The 21,194-nt window shown below is 42.4% G+C and overlaps 1 protein-coding gene across 1 annotated transcript in view; it reads left to right on the forward strand.

The window, feature by feature from the left end:
• The window catches only part of LOC124775879 (N6-adenosine-methyltransferase non-catalytic subunit), a 76,095-nt gene that overhangs the window by 36,556 nt on the left and 18,345 nt on the right, over positions 1 to 21,194 (forward strand). Inside the window, exon 5 of the mRNA XM_047250713.1 lies at positions 8,601 to 8,810. Within this exon, the coding sequence (XP_047106669.1) occupies positions 8,601 to 8,810 (210 nt within the window). The remainder of the gene's footprint in view (positions 1 to 8,600; positions 8,811 to 21,194) is intronic.

Genomic DNA, 21,194 nt, shown 5'->3' on the forward strand with positions numbered 1-21,194 from the left:
CCCCTATTCAGGAACAATATATAGGGGTTTGTAACATATTGCTAAATTTCTCATTTAATTTTGGTCCTCCGAACTTTGTAAATAAGTTTTTGCAGGATTTTTTTATCCTCTCTCTTTAAGTCTCTACCAGTGCACATTGTTCAGCATTTCTGTGATTCTCTTCTATGAGTAAAACAAACCAGCGACCATTCAGACTAGCCTTCAATATTCTCTATTAGTCCTCATTGGTATGGATCTGGAGGGGTTCACTGGATGTAACTCACTATGAGGACAGGACGGTGGGTGTTCATTGAAGCCACAGTGCTCTTGTTGAGTGTAGTTGCATGTTGGCTTCCCCCAGAAATCTGCATGCCCTGTTGATGGTTGCCTTGGTAGTGAAAAGGCAGAAGTTCTAACAGCAATGTGGTGGTGAGGAGCTGTGTCATGCCCAAGGTGTAAATTAGACAGCTTTAAATTAACATTCATTTATTGCTGAGAGCTTTACAGTAATTCAGTCTGCTCTTTAGTGCAGCCTGGTAGCAGCCATGCTGCACCTGCCTCGCAGAAACACGCTGAGTGGTGTGTCAGTGCCTGTCATGGAATTTGTGGTCATAGCCCCTGGTGTTGCCCGTGGCCACTTCTGTGCTCTTGCGGAGAGCAGAGTGGCGGTCAGCATGTCCGCACAGCCTAATGTGACTGTGGGTGTCCATTGAAGCCACAGTGCTCTTGTTGAGTGTAGTTGCGTGTTGGCTTCTCCCAGAAATCTGCTTGCCCTGTTGATGGTTGTCTTGATAGTGAAAAGGCAGAAGTTCTAACAGCAATGTGGAGGAGAGCTCGAGGGGCCTCTCAGAGTACAGCTGGTAAACCAGTACACTGCAATGCCAATTAGTGATGACACCAGGTGCCCTGCTCCCAAGTTGAACATCTTGCAGTCAGACAGATAAGTTCTTCATCAATGGAAGATCTGCTCGGACCTCATCTTCAGTCAGTCACCATTGTGACTGCCAAGAATGGCAGCTTGGCAACTCACAGAGTTGAAATGTGGAACCCCAACACCTCGCACAACCAGATGCCTGCGGAATCATAGAAGTAGACCCCAAACGGGCAGTGGCTGGCAGTTCTTCGTCATATGTTAGCAGGTCATCCTGCAGCTAATTGAGCTGTCCTTTTGTCAGTATCAGTGATGTGGATGGAAATACCAGATTCTGAGCAGTAAATGGCAGTAAGTGGAAGTTTATATAGTGGATGATGAAATGATTACTCCATGAGGGACCGAGCGAGGTGGCGCAGTGGTTAGCACACTGGACTCGCATTCGGGAGGACGACGGTTCATCCTGATTTAGGTTTTCCGTGATTTCCCTAAATCCTTTCAGGCAAATGCCGGGATGGTTCCTTTGAAAGGGCACGGCCGATTTCCTTCCAAATCCTTCCCTAACCCGAGCTTGCGCTCCGTCTCTAATGACCTCGTTGTCGACAGGACATTAAACACTAACCACCACCACCACCATTCCATGAGGGTTACCAAATGTGCTCCATATTTTCAAGCCTGCAAGCATTCTCTGCTGGACTGATGTTTAGTTTCGGAGCATTCTTTTATGCAAGATTTGCAGCCTGAAAGGTGTTCTCGCATTCTTTAGGTGTAGTTACCCCATGCTACCCCAATAACAGAATATTGTTAGTACTCCTTTGCAATGATTTCATGATTCTGAGTGAGGTATACCTGACACTCTCTCTCACACAGTCTGTGGCAATGTGCTCCTTGTTTGTTTGTGTTTTGGCATCCATGAGTGTTCATACTCATTAAGCAACCATTGCATACAGGTCAGGCCCACTACGCGTTGACGTTGTTCCAGAAGGCACAGAAATTTTATTATTTATTTGATGCTATTTTGCTGTGGACCATTCTGCATTCTGCTATCCTTCATAAAATTCATCTCGAATTTTTTCACTTAGATCATCCCTGTTACTAATTAATATACAGATTCACATCTTCATAATTAATTCACCCATTGTTTGATCCTTTTTTCTGTAATTGAAGCTAATTCCAGAAAGCATAATCCCTTCATCTAATTCCTTAATCCATTACTCTTATTCTCAGTTTACTGCATACCCTTTATTTTGTAATACATATATCTATGATTCAACTTATCTATTCCATATTACTTCTGGTGATATTACTAACCCAGACAACAGGTGCACAGCTAGTTCGGGTGTTGTTCATTATTTAAGTTGCAAAAAACACAAATCGTACAAACAGGGACCAGAATCTCTACAATACTAGTAGCTGAAATACTTATATTCATAACATAGTTATGCTGTTTCTTCTGGTACTGCTGGATGTGTTGCAATATCTGTTGTGGAAATCCACCCTTTCGGTGATGCTATAAAATTATCTAACAAGAGAAGGATATCCCTGTTTAATGTTTCTTTCAAAAAGTTCATGTTTTGAACTGACAATATCTCTGATTAATTCTGTGGCTAAAACAGCCAAGGGTGTGTGAGTTCGATCATTGTCATACCTGAAATCATGGCTGGAAGGCAAAAGGCTGTTCTGGCTATGTCGCAAACTGTACCATTTATTAGGATGCCACTGTCCCCGAGTACAATCTTTGTTATACCCTGCAGCTTCCTCTTACTGTAACACTTTGGAATTGTTACTTCTTGAATGGGTACTGAATAAATCCATTGTGTGTCCATTCTATGAAAATTCAGTTAGGGGTTAGCATTTCCCTCTGACACCCTGTTACCACAGATTTCCCCAGGAAGAACTGCACAACTATGTGTAAGTCTGAACCACCCTGGTTGGACAGACTGTGATACTGTCTACCTGGCAACCCTGTAGATCTACCAAGGACATTAGAGCATAAATTTTGCTGTTTTCCAAAACTATTAGACTTCTTCACTGGTTTGTACCCCTGTCCACTTTCCTACTGCACCCCATTTTATAAGGTAAGGGTGTACAATAAAACACTAATATTAACATTCAAGCTTACCACTGGAGAATGTACCAACACATGCAGCCTTGCACCAGCTATGTTGGCTTTGACTCCTGACATATGATAAAACAACACCAAATTACCTTTAGTTGCCTACATTATGTGCTGTAACTTTGCAATAAAGTCCTTTTGTGCTCTCCGCAGTCTAACTAGGAACTACTGTGGCAGCATTACTGTGGAACTCAGTTGCCTGTGTATGGCATGGTAAACAGCGAACTACAATAGAGTTGCCTTTAACTTTGCATCATTTATATAGCCCATCAAAACCTGTAACAGTTTGGCTACAGCTATTTGCCCATCCAGTGTATTCAGTTGGTTCTGTACCCTCTGAAGATCACTTTCATGGTCTACTTGGTGCTTTGTGCATGTTACATCAACTCTTGGTAACTCCTGTACTGCTCTGTATAATTCAGTACAGCCTGCTCCATGTTTACCAATTGGATGGTATGCTACTCTATCTTGGCCCTAGTAGTCCCTGATACTGCTTGCACTTGCCCCACTCTGTTGTTCAGATTTTGAATATCCTCATTGGACACTGTTTTCAATAGTTTTCTGCTGCATTTACACATCCTCTCTTTTTCAACTAGTGTCGTCGATACCAGGTCAGTCACTTTCTTCAACTGCCCCCTCAGTTCAGTTTATCCGTAAGAGAGCTGTAGTCTGTAGTATTCTTCCTGAACTTCAGAATTCCCCTTTTCTGTGCTTCACCTTGCAGTTCCATAAACTTGTCTCTCAATCTGCACACCTCATTTCTTATTTTCCACACATTGAAAGTCAGTTCAGCTGCCCACCGATGGTTTGTTAACAAGACATTTGATTGTCTTGAGAACACCACTCCAGATTCAAGAGGCTGGTTCTGCAATCCACCCACTACTTCCCTCTGGATGAGGTGTAGGATCAGCAAGATTACCAAATTCTTCCTAGCTGCCTGTGCTGATATGTCACCTGAGAGAAAGCAATTTCTTGTCAGTTCCCCTCTCAAAAAACCCAAGTAGATGAGAAAAACATTACCAGACAATGTAAAAGCATTAACTCCTAATCTGCCCAGTAGAAAACGAGAAATGAACTCTCTAAACACAGTAGTACAGACACCACTGGTTCAGAAACAAGACAAAAATACATATCGTGACAAAAGAAACTAGACACTGTTCAACTATTACATAGTCTTTGTGCATACTGCATGTGTACTGATCATTCTTAACTACCTGCTGCTTTGCCGTCATATCAGCTTTATTCTGTACCACCTGCAGTGATGGAACCTGAGACAAAGCATCTACTGTTCCATTGAATGGTTTAATTTGGCTTACTTGAATAATAAATGTTGACATTGGAAACTGTACCTTCGCATTTAATGATGATATTATCTCTATCACTTGGCATACCCCTGACACTTAGTTGAAAATGTCTTTGTTGTTCCCTTCTGTGTACAAGGGTTTATCATTAAAACCCACTGGCCCACTTGATATAGTGGCAGTACATTGCCCGATCTGTCCCTCACATTTGAGTGCCTTCGTATTCACCCATTTGACCTTCTGCCAAACCTTGTTTAACAGTTTCGTGAACTTCTCTGATAATATATCTCTTACTGATATTTCCAAGGCCCTGTACTCTTGCCTCCTACAAGAGGACTTAATCCACGTTGTGGATCAGTTCATAAGTATGTGAGTTCACTTTATGAATTCCGCCAGAGAATGCCTCTCCCAATTCACTGTACTTCTGAGTTAATCCAGTGAGTTTTTTATTGAAAAATCTGGCACTGTTCTGCTTATGATTCACCGAACAACCCCTTCAGCCATCTGGTCAAATGTCTGTGCCTTACTAAAGGTTTCATGGTACATGACATATATTTTTATGTCACCCAATAATAATAACTTAGCCATATACAGACATGGTTTCACAGACCAAATCCCTAATGTAGCTGCTGCGCTCACATAACCAACAAAGTCCGACACATCGTCAGATTCCAGGAGAAAGTGTAATGAGACTGGTTACTGTAGGACCAATGGACGAAACAAGTATGTTTACTATGGTCTTGGTGTCTTCTCTGTGGGATTGTGTCTGCCCACTCATGATTTGTAACACTTTTAGTTCCTTCTCTCACCCCTCATTAACCCAGATTTGTCCTACTTCACCATGGAGTAACATGGCTACCTTACTCTTCAGAACTTCAATAGCTTCACTTATTGAAGATGGTGCATGCGTTTCTGGTCATTGTGTTACCTCCATTCTCCATTATGCTGTAGAACAAATGTGAACCCAGCACACTGACACTACATAAGTAATCAGAACTATAATGCTAATCCTTCCTACATATCATGCTCCAGCAGGGCTCACTACACTGCTGTGCTTTGTGGCCAGACATCCTACAAATATCACAAGTTACCGGCACTGCCCTACTACAAGGTGATTCATGCCCAAAAAAATTACAATACTTGCACTTTGTCAGCCGTAAATATTCCTCTTTGCAGTTACCACAGAACTGCAGCAGATTTGCATGTTCATGTGGTCTAAACAATGTAACTGTTAAGTTCATGTGAATATCATGTTAACTCAACATGGCTCCAAAACAAAAGGAAAAAGAAAACAGGCCAATAATAATTGGCCACTCACTGCATCATGTAATGACAGACATTGATGACGGCTGCTGATGTGCAGGTATGGTTCCTCTGTGACAGCGGCAGTCAACATAAAAACTTCTGACTCCAAATTATAGGGGTTCACAGGATGCGTCCCTCTACAATGTTTCAGGATGCTTGAGCTGAGAGGTGGTGACGAAGACCTGCGTCATGCCCAGGGTGTCAGTGAACAGTATTAAATTAACATCCATTTTTTCTGAGAGTTTTACCGTCAGTCTTCTTCTCAGCTGGTAGTAGTCATGCCACTTATACATCAGTAGAACATGCTGAGTGGTGCGTCACTGCCCTTCATTGAATCTGCTGTCATAACCCCTTGAGTTGCCCATGGGCAGTTTCGGAGCCTTGTGGAGAGTGGAGCAGCAGTCAGTGTGTCCCCACAACCTAATGTGACTGAGGATGTCCACTGAAGCTCTTACTGACTGTAGTCGTGCTTAGGCTTGTAACCAGTAATCTGCATATCCGTGTTGGTGGTTACTGTGCTAGCAAGAAGGCAGAAGTCTCGAACAGTGATACGGAGGTAGCTTGAGAGGTGATCCCAGCATACAGATGGTAATGTGGTACACGCACTGCCAGAGTGGTGGCACCAGGCACCCTGCTCCCAAGTTACATAGTTTGCATTCAGACAGATCAGTTCTTCATCCACATAAAATCTGCCCAACCCTCATTTTCAGTCAGTCACCATTGTGACTGGCAGGGATAGCAACCTACAGAACTGAAGTTCTCCACCCCACAGCCAGAGAGCTGCAGACTCATAGAAGTAGAGTCCAAAACTGGCAGCAGTCTGGCACCACTTTGTTGTATGTCAACAGGTCATCTGGCAACTAACAGAACTGGCTTCCCATCAGTATCAGTGAGGCGGATGGAAAAACTAGATTCTGAGTACTGAGTGGAAGGAAGGGGAGATTTATACAGTGATTGATGACATGATTCCCCCAAGTGAGTGACCAAATGTGCTCCAGTTCTTTTGAGCCTTTAAGCGTTCTCTACTGGACAAGCATTTAGTTTCAGAGCTTCAGAGCCTTCTTTTATGCAAGTTTTTCTGCCTTAAAGACATTCTTGCATAATCTGTAGATGTAGTTACTCAATGCTACCACCTTACAAAATATTGTTCCTCTTTCTTTGCAATGATGTCACCATGCTGACTTTTACACTCATTATGCAACCATTGCATTGAGCAGGCATGCTATGCCTAGATGTCTCTCCAGGCAGCTCAAAAATTTTATTCTTCACCCTAATACTATGCTGCTGTGCAACAGATCTCAAACACTTGAGCAGTATTCTAGGGTAGTTCACACAAGAGTCTTATAACTAATCACCTTTAAAGACTGATTGCATTTTCCTAAGATCCTACCAGTGAACCAAAGTCTGTGCCTGATTTACATATGACTAACCTATGTGATCATTTCACTTCATGTGCCCACAAATTGTTCCACACGGTCAGTCATGTGAGTTGACTGATTTCAAGTATAATTTTTTGTTGATATTGTAGTCATAGGACACTATCTTTCTGCATTTTGTGAAGTGCACAGTTGTACATTTCTGAGCATTTGAAGAAAGTTGCCAATCCATGCACCACTCTTGTGTCTTGCTACCTTATCAAGATCTGAATGATATTTATGCTTCTTTTTTGGATAATACTTCATTATAGATAGATGTATCATAAAAAAACTGAGGTTACTGTTAAAACTGTCTGTCAGATTATTAATATACAACATGAGCAGCAAGGATCCCAAAATGCTTCATTCAGGCATGCCAGAAGCTACTTTTGCATCTGTTGATGACTGTGTCCAAGATAAATTCTTGCACCATCCCAACCAAGAAATCCTCAGTCCAGCCACCAATTAGACTGTCACAACTAAACTAAGTGATTTTTACTTTATGTCTTAGCAAGTGTTCTCCTATTCTTTGTGATACAGCAGACTTTGGAGGTAATACCACAGGTTGACTTCCTGTCTGCTTTCACAAACATTTAAGAAAAACTCACCAACTAATGTTTCTCTTGTCAATGCTGAATGTAATCTTTCTTCTGGTAACTGTAATGTTAAATTGAAGAAAGCTTTTCTGCACATTAATCTGACACTATTGTAAGCACAATTTCTTGAAGAACACAGATGTGACAAATGATGGGCCTCTTGTCTTGAGTACAAGTTGCTCAACCCTAATGGAATACTTGTTAACTGTCCATCGAAATTTTGTTCGATTCTTAACAGAAATTGTAATAATTCGTTTTAACAATGAATACAGAGGATTTTCTCAGCATTATTGACTCCATAGTTGTTACAGCTTTCTCAGCTTCTGATATGCTTCATTTTAAACAGAGACATATCTATTGAAAATAAATCTTCGATTGTATTGGTGTTGTCATTTCTTATCGACTGAAAAATAATTTCTGCTTTCCTGTCTCTTCTCCGTTAGTTAAAAAATTGAATTAAAAATGTACATAGGGTGCTTTCATGTGCATAATTTTCTAATTGTTTCTAAAGGATATACATTTACTCATTTCCTGTTACATGACATATGGAAAATACAACTATTCGCTTACAGCAGACTGATGTGTGGTTCATATACACACATAACAGAAAACAATCTTTGCTAGTTCCTGAGCCCTGGCTCTTTTTCAAGGAGGAAGAGCATACATTCACACCCACAATCAAACCCACACAATAGCCAAATGCACACTAGCGCAGCCATGGTCATGTGTGTCTGGGTGTCTGTGTGGTTGTGTGTGAATGTGTGTACTTACCACTCGAAAAAGAACCAGAGCTCAGAAGCTAGTGAACACTGTTGTCTGTTACATGTATCTATGCATAACATATCAATCTGCCATAGGTGAGTTATCTTTTCTGTATTTTACATATTGTTCCATTTAGAAATTTCTGTTATTGCTAGGCTTGTTTTCTATTAGAGATTTTTGTGAAGTGAATATGTAGTGCTTCCTAAATTATGACGTGTTGCTCTTTGAACATTCTGATTTCTTTGTTTTTGTAAGATAATGCAGCTTGATGTTGGAGAAGTAGCAGCTGCACGCAGTTTTGTTTTTCTTTGGTGTGGATCTTCTGAAGGTTTGGACATGGGCAGAGTTTGCCTACGAAAGTGGGGATTTCGTCGGTGTGAGGACATTTGTTGGATCCGTACAAATATTAATAATCCATCACACTCAAAAAATTTAGAACCAAAGGCTGTTTTCCAGAGAACAAAGGTAAGTGTTGTAGCTTTTAATGTGTAATGTTATTTTTGAATGGAAAACACCAGAAATATTTCTACTGTTCAACAACACTATATAGTCTTATAGAGAGACATATCTTACCATTTTGAGTGTTTGGTCATTATTTTTCCTTTTGTTGGAGTGTACTTCACACAAAAGAAGATTTTTCTGATTAATTTCTTCACCTTCTTCAGCTACATAGATTAAAAATTTAAGGTTTTTGTTACTTGACTTCACAATAATTCAAATATTACACTATCATTTAAGTTTGCACCAGATCTCTACCACCAATAATACACTGTATATTACTTTCTTGTTTTATTTCTCCAAAGTGATGAGAAGCTTCTCTGATATCCGTGGAGCTAAGTAATGTCAATATTATTATTTTTGTATTTAAAGCTTCAACAGTAAAAATGCTGGCAGGAGCAGTAGTAGCAGTAGCTGCTAAATTATTAAATGTTGTAATGATCTGAATTGTGTAAGGTCATACTTTGATGAAATAACTTATTTGGGAAGAGTTAACAATGGATTTCTTGTCAACAATTCTCATTTTTGTAACTTTTGGGAAGCGTTTTATGGAACAACACTGTATTCCTTTGAAATGAAACTGGTTCCCCATTTCCAAATATTTTTGAATCTGCGATGTAGAATGCTGTTTGATCAATTCATTCTACAGGAAATATTTACGAAGCAGATAGAATAGCTTACTGTAGATTCTAAAAGGGCCAGGATTGATTATTTTTTGTTGCATTATTTATTCTGTCTTGATGTTTTAGTAGATTCTGAAAAAGTGTAGGAAAACACCATGGTTAATAGTCTAATATGACTGTGCAGCCTGCCACAGAAGCATCAAATTTATGTCTGTTTCTTGAGTATGATCTAACAATTACTTCATCTTATTCTTTTGTTCTGTATATATGGATTCAGTATTCAATGGTACCATCCCTCAGGTTGTTGCAACAAGGAGAAATCTAGTTGTCATGTCTTTACATGCATAACAATGAATATGGCATGTGTTAGCAATTGTAACCACACTCTGTGAATAACTGAAGGATAAATCTCATAATCATCTCTAGCGGAGTTTAAATTTTCCTCCAATCTTCCAATGCGTCTCCATCACAGTTTGTGCAATAAATGACACCCCAGTACTACTGTATTGGACCAAGTTGGCTATCTGGGGAGGGGAGGGGGGGGGGGGAGGAGGAGAAAAGTGGAAATGAAGTCCCATGCTTCTTGACAGAGGGTAGGGGAACGGTGCGGGAGACCTCATTGGCTTACTAGGCAAGGTCCTAATGGAGGTGGTTTGCCGTTGCCTTCCTCCGACCAAAATGGGGATGAATGATGATGATGAAGATGACACAACAACACCCAGTCATCTTGAGGCAGGTGAAAATCCTTGACTCTGCCGGTAATTGAACCCAGGACCCTGTGCTCAGGAAGTGAGAATGCTACTGCGAGACCACGAGCTGCGAACTTGGCTATCTAAGTTATCTCAAAATCTATAAAGTATTTCTGAAGTGTACCAGACATATTTGAACTATATTCTGAAGCCTTATGCCCAGGAAACTAATGCTCTACTGATAGTGGATTCACAGAGTGACCAGATGGATAGGACATTGCATGAATCAACCTTTATTCATGAACATACTCAACCATCTTGACCCATAGAAGTTATACACCTCTTTGTCTGCTATGTTATGTTTTTAATCATTAAATAAAAATCATTTCATCATCAGAATTTATCATCACATTAAATCCAAAATTACTGAAAGAACTGCATGGTATGCAAATTCGATTAGAACCCGTTCATAATTGATTGTCTTTATCAATATTTAACGATATGATGTTAAATGCTTGGTTTGCAACAAAGTTGATAATCAAAGTTCTGATTTTCAATAACATCAGTCTAGGTCTGTTGTCTTGCACAGAACAGCAGAACAAGTCCCAATGTGGGGCAAAGATTTTTTGCTGCACTTGGTACAACAAAGCCATTTGATTCTGAGGTTTTTACGACAACTTGTGCTCAAATACTTGTGAAACGTGGAACATGTAAGCTGAAATTAGGTTAATGTTATACGAAAATGTGGCATTGTTTTGCAGATGACATACCACCAATTGCCAGCTGTCTGGAAATAGAATAAGTCCAAGTCAGTTTCCCAAAGCGTCTTATGTCTCTGAAGAAAACCTAGTGCTGTACCAACTTCAAACAGGCTGACAGAGATGTATCTTCCTATATAGGTGGGTGCCAACAAAATATTTCCACATACTGAGGAAAAATTTGTGATTGAAATTTCGTGATATCTTGCTGCAATGAAAAACGCCTTTGTATTAATGATTGCCACCCCAATTTGCATATCATATCCATGGCACTCTCTCCCCTATTTTGTGACAATACAAAACAAGCTTCCCTTCTTTAAACTTTTTTTGATGTCTTCCGTTAACTCACTCTAATGCGGATCCCACACTGCACAGTAGTACTGCAGAAGAGGGTGGTCAAGTGTAATGTAAGCATTCTCTATAGTAGATCTGTTGGATTGTCTAAGTGTTCTACCAATAAACTACAGTCTTTCGTTTGCTTTCCCCACAATATTATCTGTGTGATCATTCCAATTTAAGTTATTTGTGATTGTAATCCCTAAAGGCATGCAGCTTTACTGTATGATTACACGATGATGGCGTCCTCTTGGGTAAAATATTCCGGAGGTAAAATAGTCCCCCATTCGGATCTCCGGGCGGGGACTACTCAAGAGGATGTCGTTATCAGGAGAAAGAAAACTGGCGTTCTACGGATCGGAGCGTGGAATGTCAGATCCCTTAATCGGGCAGGTAGGTTAGAAAATTTAAAAAGGGAAATGGATAGGTTGAAGTTAGATATAGTGGGAATTAGTGAAGTTCGGTGGCAGGAGGAACAAGACTTCTGGTCAGGTGACTACAGGGTTATAAACACAAAATCAAATAGGGGTAATGCAGGAGTAGGTTTAATAATGAATAGGAAAATAGGAATGCGGGTAAGCTACTACAAACAGCATAGTGAACGCATTATTGTGGCCAAGATAGATACGAAGCCCACACCTACTACAGTAGTACAAGTTTATATGCCAACTAGCTCTGCAGATGATGAAGAAATTGAAGAAATGTATGATGAAATAAAAGAAATTATTCAGATTGTGAAGGGAGACGAAAATTTAATAGTCATGGGTGACTGGAATTCAAGTGTAGGAAAAGGGAGAGAAGGAAACATAGTAGGTGAATATGGATTGGGGGACAGAAATGAAACAGGAAGCCGCCTTGTAGAATTTTGCACAGAGCACAACATAATCATAACTAACACTTGGTTTAAGAATCATGAAAGAAGGTTGTATACATGGAAGAACCCTGGAGATACTAAAAGGTATCAGATAGATTATATAATGGTAAGACAGAGATTTAGGAACCAGGTTTTAAATTGTAAGACATTTCCAGGGGCAGATGTGGACTCTGACCACAATCTATTGGTTATGACCTGTAGATTAAAACTGAAGAAACTGCAAAAAGGTGGGAATTTAAGGAGATGGGACCTGGATAAACTAAAAGAACCAGAGGTTGTACAGAGATTCAGGGAGAGCATAAGGGAGCAACTGACAGGAATGGGGGAAATAAATACAGTAGAAGAAGAATGGGTAGCTTTGAGGGATGGAGTAGTGAAGGCAGCAGAGGATCAAGTAGGTAAAAAGACGAGGGCTAGTAGAAATCCTTGGGTAACAGAAGAAATATTGAATTTAATTGATGAAAGGAGAAAATATAAAAATGCAGTAAGTGAAACAGGCAAAAAGGAATACAAACGTCTCAAAAATGAGATCGACAGGAAGTGCAAAATGGCTAAGCAGGGATGGCTAGAGGACAAATATAAGGATGTAGAGGCCTATCTCACTAGGGGTAAGATAGATACCGCCTACAGGAAAATTAAAGAGACCTTTGGAGATAAGAGAACGACTTGTATGAATATCAAGAGCTCAGAAGGAAACCCAGTTCTAAGCAAAGAAGGGAAAGCAGAAAGGTGGAAGGAGTATATAGAGGGTCTATACAGGGGCGATGTACTTGAGGACAATATTATGGAAATGGAAGAGGATGTAGATGAAGATGAAATGGGAGATATGATACTGCGTGAAGAGTTTGACAGAGCACTGAAAGACCTGAGTCGAAACAAGACCCCCGGAGTAGACAATATTCCATTGGAACTACTGACGGTCGTGGGAGAGCCAGTCCTGACAAAACTCTACCATCTGGTGAGCAAGATGTATGAAACAGGCGAAATACCCTCAGACTTCAAGAAGAATATAATAATTCCAATCCCAAAGAAAGCAGGTGTTGACAGATGTGAAAATTACCAAACTATCAGCTTAATAAGTCACAGCTGCAAAATACTAACACGAATTCTTTACAGACGAATGGAAAAACTAGTAGAAGCCAACCTTGGGGAAGATCAGTTTGGATTCCGTAGAAACACTGGAACACGTGAGGCAATACTGACCTTACGACTTATCTTAGAAAAAAGATTAAGGAAAGAAAAACCTACGTTTCTAGCATTTGTAGACTTAGAGAAAGCTTTTGACAATGTTGACTGGAATACTCTCTTTCAAATTCTGAAGGTGGCAGGGGTAAAATACAGGGAGCGAAAGGCTATTTACAATTTGTACAGAAACCAGATGGCAGTTATAAGAGTCGAGGGACATGAAAGGGAAGCAGTGGTTGGGAAGGGAGTAAGACAGGGTTGTAGCCTCTCCCCGATGTTGTTCAATCTGTATATTGAGCAAGCAGTAAAGGAAACAAAAGAAAAATTAGGAGTAGGTATTAAAATTCATGGAGAAGAAATAAAAACTTTGAGGTTCGCCGATGACATTGTAATTCTGTCGGAGACAGCAAAGGACTTGGAAGAGCAGTTGAATGGAATGGACAGTGTCTTGAAAGGAGGATATAAGATGAACATCAACAAAAGCAAAACAAGGATAATGGAATGTAGTCTAATTAAGTCGGGTGATGCTGAGGGAATTAGATTAGGAAATGAGGCACGTAAAGTAGTAAAGGAGTTTTGCTATTTGGGGAGCAAAATAACTGATGATGGTCGAAGTAGAGAGGATATAAAATGTAGGCTGGCAATGGCAAGGAAAGCGTTTCTGAAGAAGAGAAATTTGTTAACATCCAGTATTGATTTAAGTGTCATGAAGACATTTCTGAAAGTATTCGTATGGAGTGTAGCCATGTATGGAAGTGAAACATGGACGATAAATAGTTTGGACAAGAAGAGAATAGAAGCTTTCGAAATGTGGTGCTGCAGAAGAATGCTGAAGATTAGATGGGTAGATCACATAACTAATGAGGAAGTATTGAATAGGATTGGGGAGAAGAGAAGTTTGTGGCACAACTTGACCAGAAGAAGAGATCGGTTGGTAGGACATGTTCTGAGGCATCAAGGGATCACCAATTTAGTATTGGAGGGCAGCGTGGAGGGTAAAAATCGTAGAGGGAGACCAAGAGATGAATACACTAAGCAGATTCAGAAGGATGTAGGTGGCAGTAGGTACTGGGAGATGAAAAAGCTTGCACAGGATAGAGTAGCATGGAGAGCTGCATCAAACCAGTCTCAGGACTGAAGACCACAACAACAACAACAAGTATTTAATGAAATTTACGGCATTCAGACTTGTGCGATTTATTGCGAAACCAAAATTTAGTGGATTCCTTTTGAACTTTTCATTATTTAAGTCAATTACCATTTTTCCACACGGGAAAAATATATTTAAAAACAAAGATGATGTGACTTACCATACGAAAGTGCTGGCAGGTCGATAGAAACACAAACAGACACATACATACACACAAAATTCTAGCTTTCGCAACCAATGGTTGCTTCGTCAGGAAAGAGGGAAGGAGAGGGAAAGACTAAAGGATGTGGGTTTTAAGGGAGAGGGTAAGGAGTCATTCCAGTCCCGGGAACGGAAAGACTTACCTTAGGGGGAAAAAAAGGACAGGTATACACTCGCGCGCGCGCGCACACACACACACACACACACACACACACACACACACACACACATATCCATCGGCACATACACAGACACAAGCTGAAATGTCTGCTTGTGTCTGTGTATGTGTGGATGGATATGTGCGTGTGTGTGCGCGAGTGTATACCTGTCCTTTTTTCCCCCAAGGTAAGGAGGAGGAGGAGGAGATTAGTGTTTAACGTCCCGTTGACAACGAGGTCATTAGAGACGGAGCACAAGCTCGGCTGAGGGAAGGAAATCGGCCGTGCCCTTTGAAGGGAACCATCCCGGCATTTGCATCAAGCGATTTAGGGAAATCACGGAAAACCTAAATCAGGATGGCCGGAGACGGGATTCAACCGTCGTCGTCCTGAATGCAAGTCCAGTGTGCCCCCAAGGTAAGTCTTTCCGCTCCCGGGATTGGAATGACTCCTTACCCTCTCCCTTAAAACCCACATCCTTTCGTCTTTCCCTCACCTTCCCTCTTTCCCGACGAAGCAACCATTGGTTGCGAAAGCTAGAACTTTGTGTGTATGTACAAACATACACACGAAATTCAAGCTTTCGCAACAAACTGTTGCCTCATCAGGAAAGAGGGAAGGAGAGGGAAAGACGAAAGGATGTGGGTTTTAAGGGAGAGGGTAAGGAGTCATTCCAATCCCGGGAGCGGAAAGACTTACCTTAGGGGGAAGAAAGGACGGGTATACACTCGCACACAAACACACATCCATCCACACATATACAGACACAAGCAGACATATTTAAAGACAAAGAGTTTGGGCAGAGATGTCAGTCGAGGCGGAAGTGCAGAGGCAAAGATGATGTTGAATGACAGGTGAGGTATGAGTGGCGGCAACTTGAAATTAGCGGAGATTGAGGCCTGGTGGGTAACGAGAAGATAGGATATATTGAAGAGCAACTTCCCATCTCCGGAGTTCGGATAGTTTGGTGTTGGTGGGAAGTATCCAGATAACCCGGACGGTGTAACACTGTGCCAAGATGTGCTGGCTGTGCACCAAGGCATCCTTAGCCACAGGGTGATCCTCATTACCAACAAACACTGTCTGCATGTGTCCATTCATGCGAATGGACAGTTTGTTGCTGGTCATTCCCACATAGAATGCATCACAGTGTAGGCAGGTCAGTTGGTAAATCACGTGGGTGCTTTCACATGTGGCTCTGCCTTTGATCGTTTACACCTTCCGGGTTACAGGACTGGAGTAGGTGGTGGTGGGAGGGTGCATGGGACAGGTTTTACACCGGGGGCAGTTACAAGGATAGGAGCCAGAGGGTAGGGAAGGTGGTTTGGGGATTTCATAGGGATGAACTAACAGGTTACGAAGGTTAGGTGGATGGCGGAAAGACACTCTTGGTGGAGTGGGGAGGCTTTCATGAAGGATGGATCTCATTTCAGGGCAGGATTTGAGGAAGTCGTATCCCTGCTGGAGAGCCACATTCAGAGTCTGCTCCAGTCCTGGAAAGTATCCTGTCACAAGTGGGGCACTTTTGTGGTTCTTCTGTGGGGGATTCTGGGTTTGAGGGGATGAGGAAGTTGCTCTGGTTATTTGCTTCTGTACCAGGTCGGGAGGATAGTTGCGGGATGCGAAAGCTGTTGTCAGGTTGTTGGTGTAATGGTTCAGGGATTCCGGACTGGAGCAGATTCGTTTGCCACGAAGACCTAGGCTGTAGGTAAGGGACCGTTTGATGTGGAATGGGTGGCAGCTGTCATAATGGAGGTACTGTTGTTTGTTGGTGGGTTTGATGTGGACGGCCGTGTGAAGCTGGCCATTGGACAGGTGGAGGTCAACGTCCAGGAAAGTGGCATGGGATTTGGAGTAGGACCAAGTGAATCTGATGGAACCAAAGGAGTTGAGGTTGGAGAGGAAATTCTGGAGTTCTTCTTCACTGTGAGCCCAGATCATGAAGATGTCACCAATAAATCTGTACCAAACTTTGGGTTGGCAGGCCTGGGTAACCAAGAAGGCTTCCTCTAAGTGACCCATGAATAGGTTGGCATACGAGGGGGCCATCCTGGTACCCATGGCTGTTCCCTTTAATTGTTGGTATGTCTGGCCTTCAAAAGTGAAGAAGTTGTGGGTCAGGATGAAGCTGGCTAAGGTGATGAGGAAAGAGGTTTTAGGTAGGGTGGCAGGTGATCGGCGTGAAAGGAAGTGCTCCATCACAGTGAGGCCCTGGATGTGCGGAATATTTGTGTATAAGGAAGTGGCATCAATGGTTACAAGGATGGTTTCCGGGGGTAACAGATTGGGTAAGGATTCCAGGCGTTCGAGAAAGTGGTTGGTGTCTTTGATGAAGGATGGGAGACTGCATGTAATGGGTTGAAGGTGTTGATCTATGTAGGCAGAGATACGTTCTGTGGGGGCTTGGTAACCAGCTACAATGGGGCGGCCGGGATGATTGGGTTTGTGGATTTTAGGAAGTAGGTAGGAGGTAGGGGTGCGGGGTGTCGGTGGGGTCAGGAGGTTGATGGAGTCAGGTGAAAGGTTTTGCAGGGGGCCTAAGGTTCTGAGGATTCCTTGAAGCTCCGCCTGGACATTGGGAATGGGGTTACCTTGGCAAACTTTGTATGTGGTGTTGTCTGAAGGCTGACGCAGTCCCTCAGCCACATACTCCCGACGATCAAGTACCACGGTCATGGAACGCTTGTCCGCCGGAAGAATGACGATGGATCGGTCAGCCTTCAGATCACGGATAGCCTGGGCTTCAGCAGTGGTGATGTTGGGAGTAGGATTAAGGTTTTTTAAGAAGGACTGAGATGCAAGGCTGGAAGTCAGGAATTCCTGGAAGGTTTGGAGAGGGTGATTTTGAGGAAGAGGAGGTCGGTCCCGCTGCGACGGAGGACGGAACTGTTCCAGGCAGGGTTCAATTTGGATGGTGTCTTGGGGAGTTGGATCATTAGGAGTAGGATTAGGATCATTTTTCTTCGTGGCAAAGTGATATTTCCAGCAGAGAGTACGAGTGTAGGACAGTAAATCTTTGACGAGGGCTGTTTGGTTGAATCTGGGAGTGGGGCTGAAGGTGAGGCCTTTGGATAGGACAGAGGTTTCGGATTGGGAGAGAGGTTTGGAGGAAAGGTTAGCTACTGAATTAGGGTGTTGTGGTTCCAGATTGTGTTGATTGGAATTTTGAGGTTTTGGAGGGAGTGGAGCTGGAAGTGGGAGATTGAGTAGATGGGAGAGACTGGGTTTGTGTGCAATGAGAGGAGGTTGAGGTTTGCTGGAAAGGTTGTGAAGGGTGAGTGAGTTGCCTTTCCGAAGGTGGGAAACCAGGAGATTGGATAGTTTTTTGAGGTGGAGGGTGGCATGCTGTTCTAATTTACGGTTGGCCTGTAGGAGGATGCTCTGAACAGCCGGTGTGGATGTGGGAGAGGAAAGATTAAGGACTTTTATTAAGGATAGGAGTTGACGGGTGTGTTCATTGGCTGAGTTCAAAAAATGTCTCTGAGTACTATGGGACTCAACATCTTAGGTCATAAGTCCCCTAGAACTTAGAACTACTTAAACCTAACTAACCTAAAGACATCACACACACCCATGCCCGAGGCAGGATTCGAACCTGCGACCGTAGCAGTCCCGCAGTTCCGGACTGCAGCGCCAGAACCACTAGACCACCGCGGCCGGCTTTGGCTGAGTTGATGTGTAGGTGAAGGGTTAGGTGGGTGAGGGCAATGGATTGTTCAGTTTGGAACTGGTATAGGGACTGATGGAAAGAAGGGTTGCAGCCAGAGATGGGAACTTTAAGTGTGAGGCCTTTGGGGGTAATGCCAAATGTCAGACAAGCCTGAGAAAATAGAATATGGGAGTGTAATCTGGCTAGGGCGAAGGCATGTTTGCGGAGGGAATGTAAATAAAACTTAATGGGGTCATTGTGGGGGTGTTGTGAGGGTGACATGGTATTAGAAGGTGGAAAGTGTAACATGAGGCTGAAATGAAAATGAAAATAAAAATATATGGGGAGAGATAAAGGTGAACTGGAAAGTAACTGGAGATCTGGTGTGAAAAAAGGCGAAAAGCTGTTGGTTACAGCTGGACTATGTTGGACTTGGGTTGGTAGACAACGATGTGCACAAAGGTTAGGTGGTTGTGTTGCCGCCAAAACACGTTAAAGGACGGAGAAATTAGGGAAAATTTCGAAAAAACTGCGTGTAATATATTAAAAGGAGTGGTTTTGTGGTGGCAGATTATGAAAATGAGGCTAACAATTGTCTGACGAAGAAATAATGACGTTAAAACCTGGGGGGAAGCGGCTAAAAATTATCAGTGATGTGGGAAAAACGGAAATGGAAATAAAGCGAAAGTTATTAGAACTAGCCGAAATAGTTGTATAAAGGTGAAAGGAACTGTTTGTGAACTAGAAATGGTGGATTTTATAGCAGCGGTAGTGTTGAAAGCGGCAAAAAAAAATTTTTTTGGTTATGGTTTGGAAGTGGGTTACGTGTTATTGAGTATATGTAGGCGGGATAAAATTGTATAGCAGATTACGGTAAAAAGAAGGTGAATACAAAGTGAAACTACTGGCAAAAACAGAAAGAGAAAATAAGACGACAGAAAAGATTTCGAAATGCAACAGTGACAATAACAAATTTAATTGTTGGGTTCAAATTAATGATATCAATATAATAGAGGGAAACATTCCACGTGGGAAAAATATATCTAAAAACAAAGATGATGTGACTTACCGAACGAAAGTGCTGGCAGGTCGATAGACACACAAACAAACACAAACATACACACAAAATTCAAGCTTTCGCAACAAACTGTTGCCTCATCAGGAAAGAGGGAAGGAAAGGGAAAGACGAAAGGATGTGGGTTTTAAGGGAGAGGGTAAGGAGTCATTCCAATCCCGGGAGTGGAAAGACTTACCTTAGGGGGAAGAAAGGACGGGTATACACTCGCGCACACACACACATATCCATCCACACATATACAGACACAAGCAGACATATTTAAAGACAATGAGTTTGGGCAGAGATGTCAGTCGAGGCGGAAGTGCAGAGGCAAAGATGATGTTGAATGACTGGTGAGGTATGAGTGGCGGCAACTTGAAATTAGCGGAGATTGGGGCCTGGTGGATAACGGGAAGAGAGGATTTATTGAAGAGCAAGTTCCCATCTCCGGAGTTCGGATAGGTTGGTGTTGGTGGGAAGTATCCAGATAACCCGGACGGTGTAACACTGTGCCAAGATGTGCTGGCCGTGCACCAAGGCATGCTTAGCCACAGGGTGATCCTCATTACCAACAACCACTGTCTGCCTGTGTCCATTCATGCGAATGGACAGTTTGTTGCTGGTCATTCCCACATAGAATGCATCACAGTGTAGGCAGGTCAGTTGGTAAATCACGTGGGTGCTTTCACATGTGGCTCTGCCTTTGATCGTGTACACCTTCCGGGTTACAGGACTGGAGTAGGTGGTGGTGGGAGGGTGCATGGGACAGGTTTTACACCGGGGGCAGTTACAAGGATAGGAGCCAGAGGGTAGGGAAGGTGGTTTGGGGATTTCATAGGGATGAACTAACAGGTTACGAAGGTTAGGTGGACTGCGGAAAGACACTCTTGGTGAAGTGGGGAGGATTTCATGAGGGTGGATCTTATTTCAGGGCAGGATTTGAGGAAGTCGTATCCCTGCTGGAGAGCCACATTCAGAGTCTGGTCCAGTCCCGGAAAGTATCCTGTCACAAGTGGGGCACTTTTGTGGTTAACTGTCCATTCGCATGAATGGACACAGGCAGACAGTGTTTGTTGGTAATGAGGATCACCCTGTGGCTAAACATGCCTTGGTGCACGGCCAGCACATCTTGGCACAGTGTTACACCGTCCGGGTTATCTGGATACTTCCCACCAACACCAACCTATCCGAACTCCGGAGATGGGAACTTGCTCTTCAATATATCCTCTCTTCCCATTACCCACCAGGCCTCAATCTCCACTAATTTCAAGTTGCCGCCACTCATACCTCACCTGTCATTCAACAACATCTTTGCCTCTGCACTTCTGCCTCAACTGACATCTCTGCCCAAACTCTTTGTCTTTAAATATGTCTGCTTGTGTCTGTATATGTGTGGATGGATATGTGTGTGTGTGCGAGTGTATACCCGTCCTTTTTTCCCCCTAAGGTAAGTCTTTCCACTCCCGGGATTGGAATGACTCCTTACCCTCTCCCTTAAAACCCACTTCCTTTCGTCTTTCCCTCTCCTTCCCTCTTTCCTGATGAGGCAACAGTTTGTTGCGAAAGCTTGAATTTTGTGTGTATGTGTGTGTCTGTTTGTGTTTATATATATATATATATATATATATATATATATATATATATATATATATATATATATATATATATATA

This window comes from Schistocerca piceifrons, chromosome 2 (genome assembly GCF_021461385.2).
Source record: "Schistocerca piceifrons isolate TAMUIC-IGC-003096 chromosome 2, iqSchPice1.1, whole genome shotgun sequence".
Lineage (NCBI taxonomy): Eukaryota > Metazoa > Arthropoda > Insecta > Orthoptera > Acrididae > Schistocerca > Schistocerca piceifrons.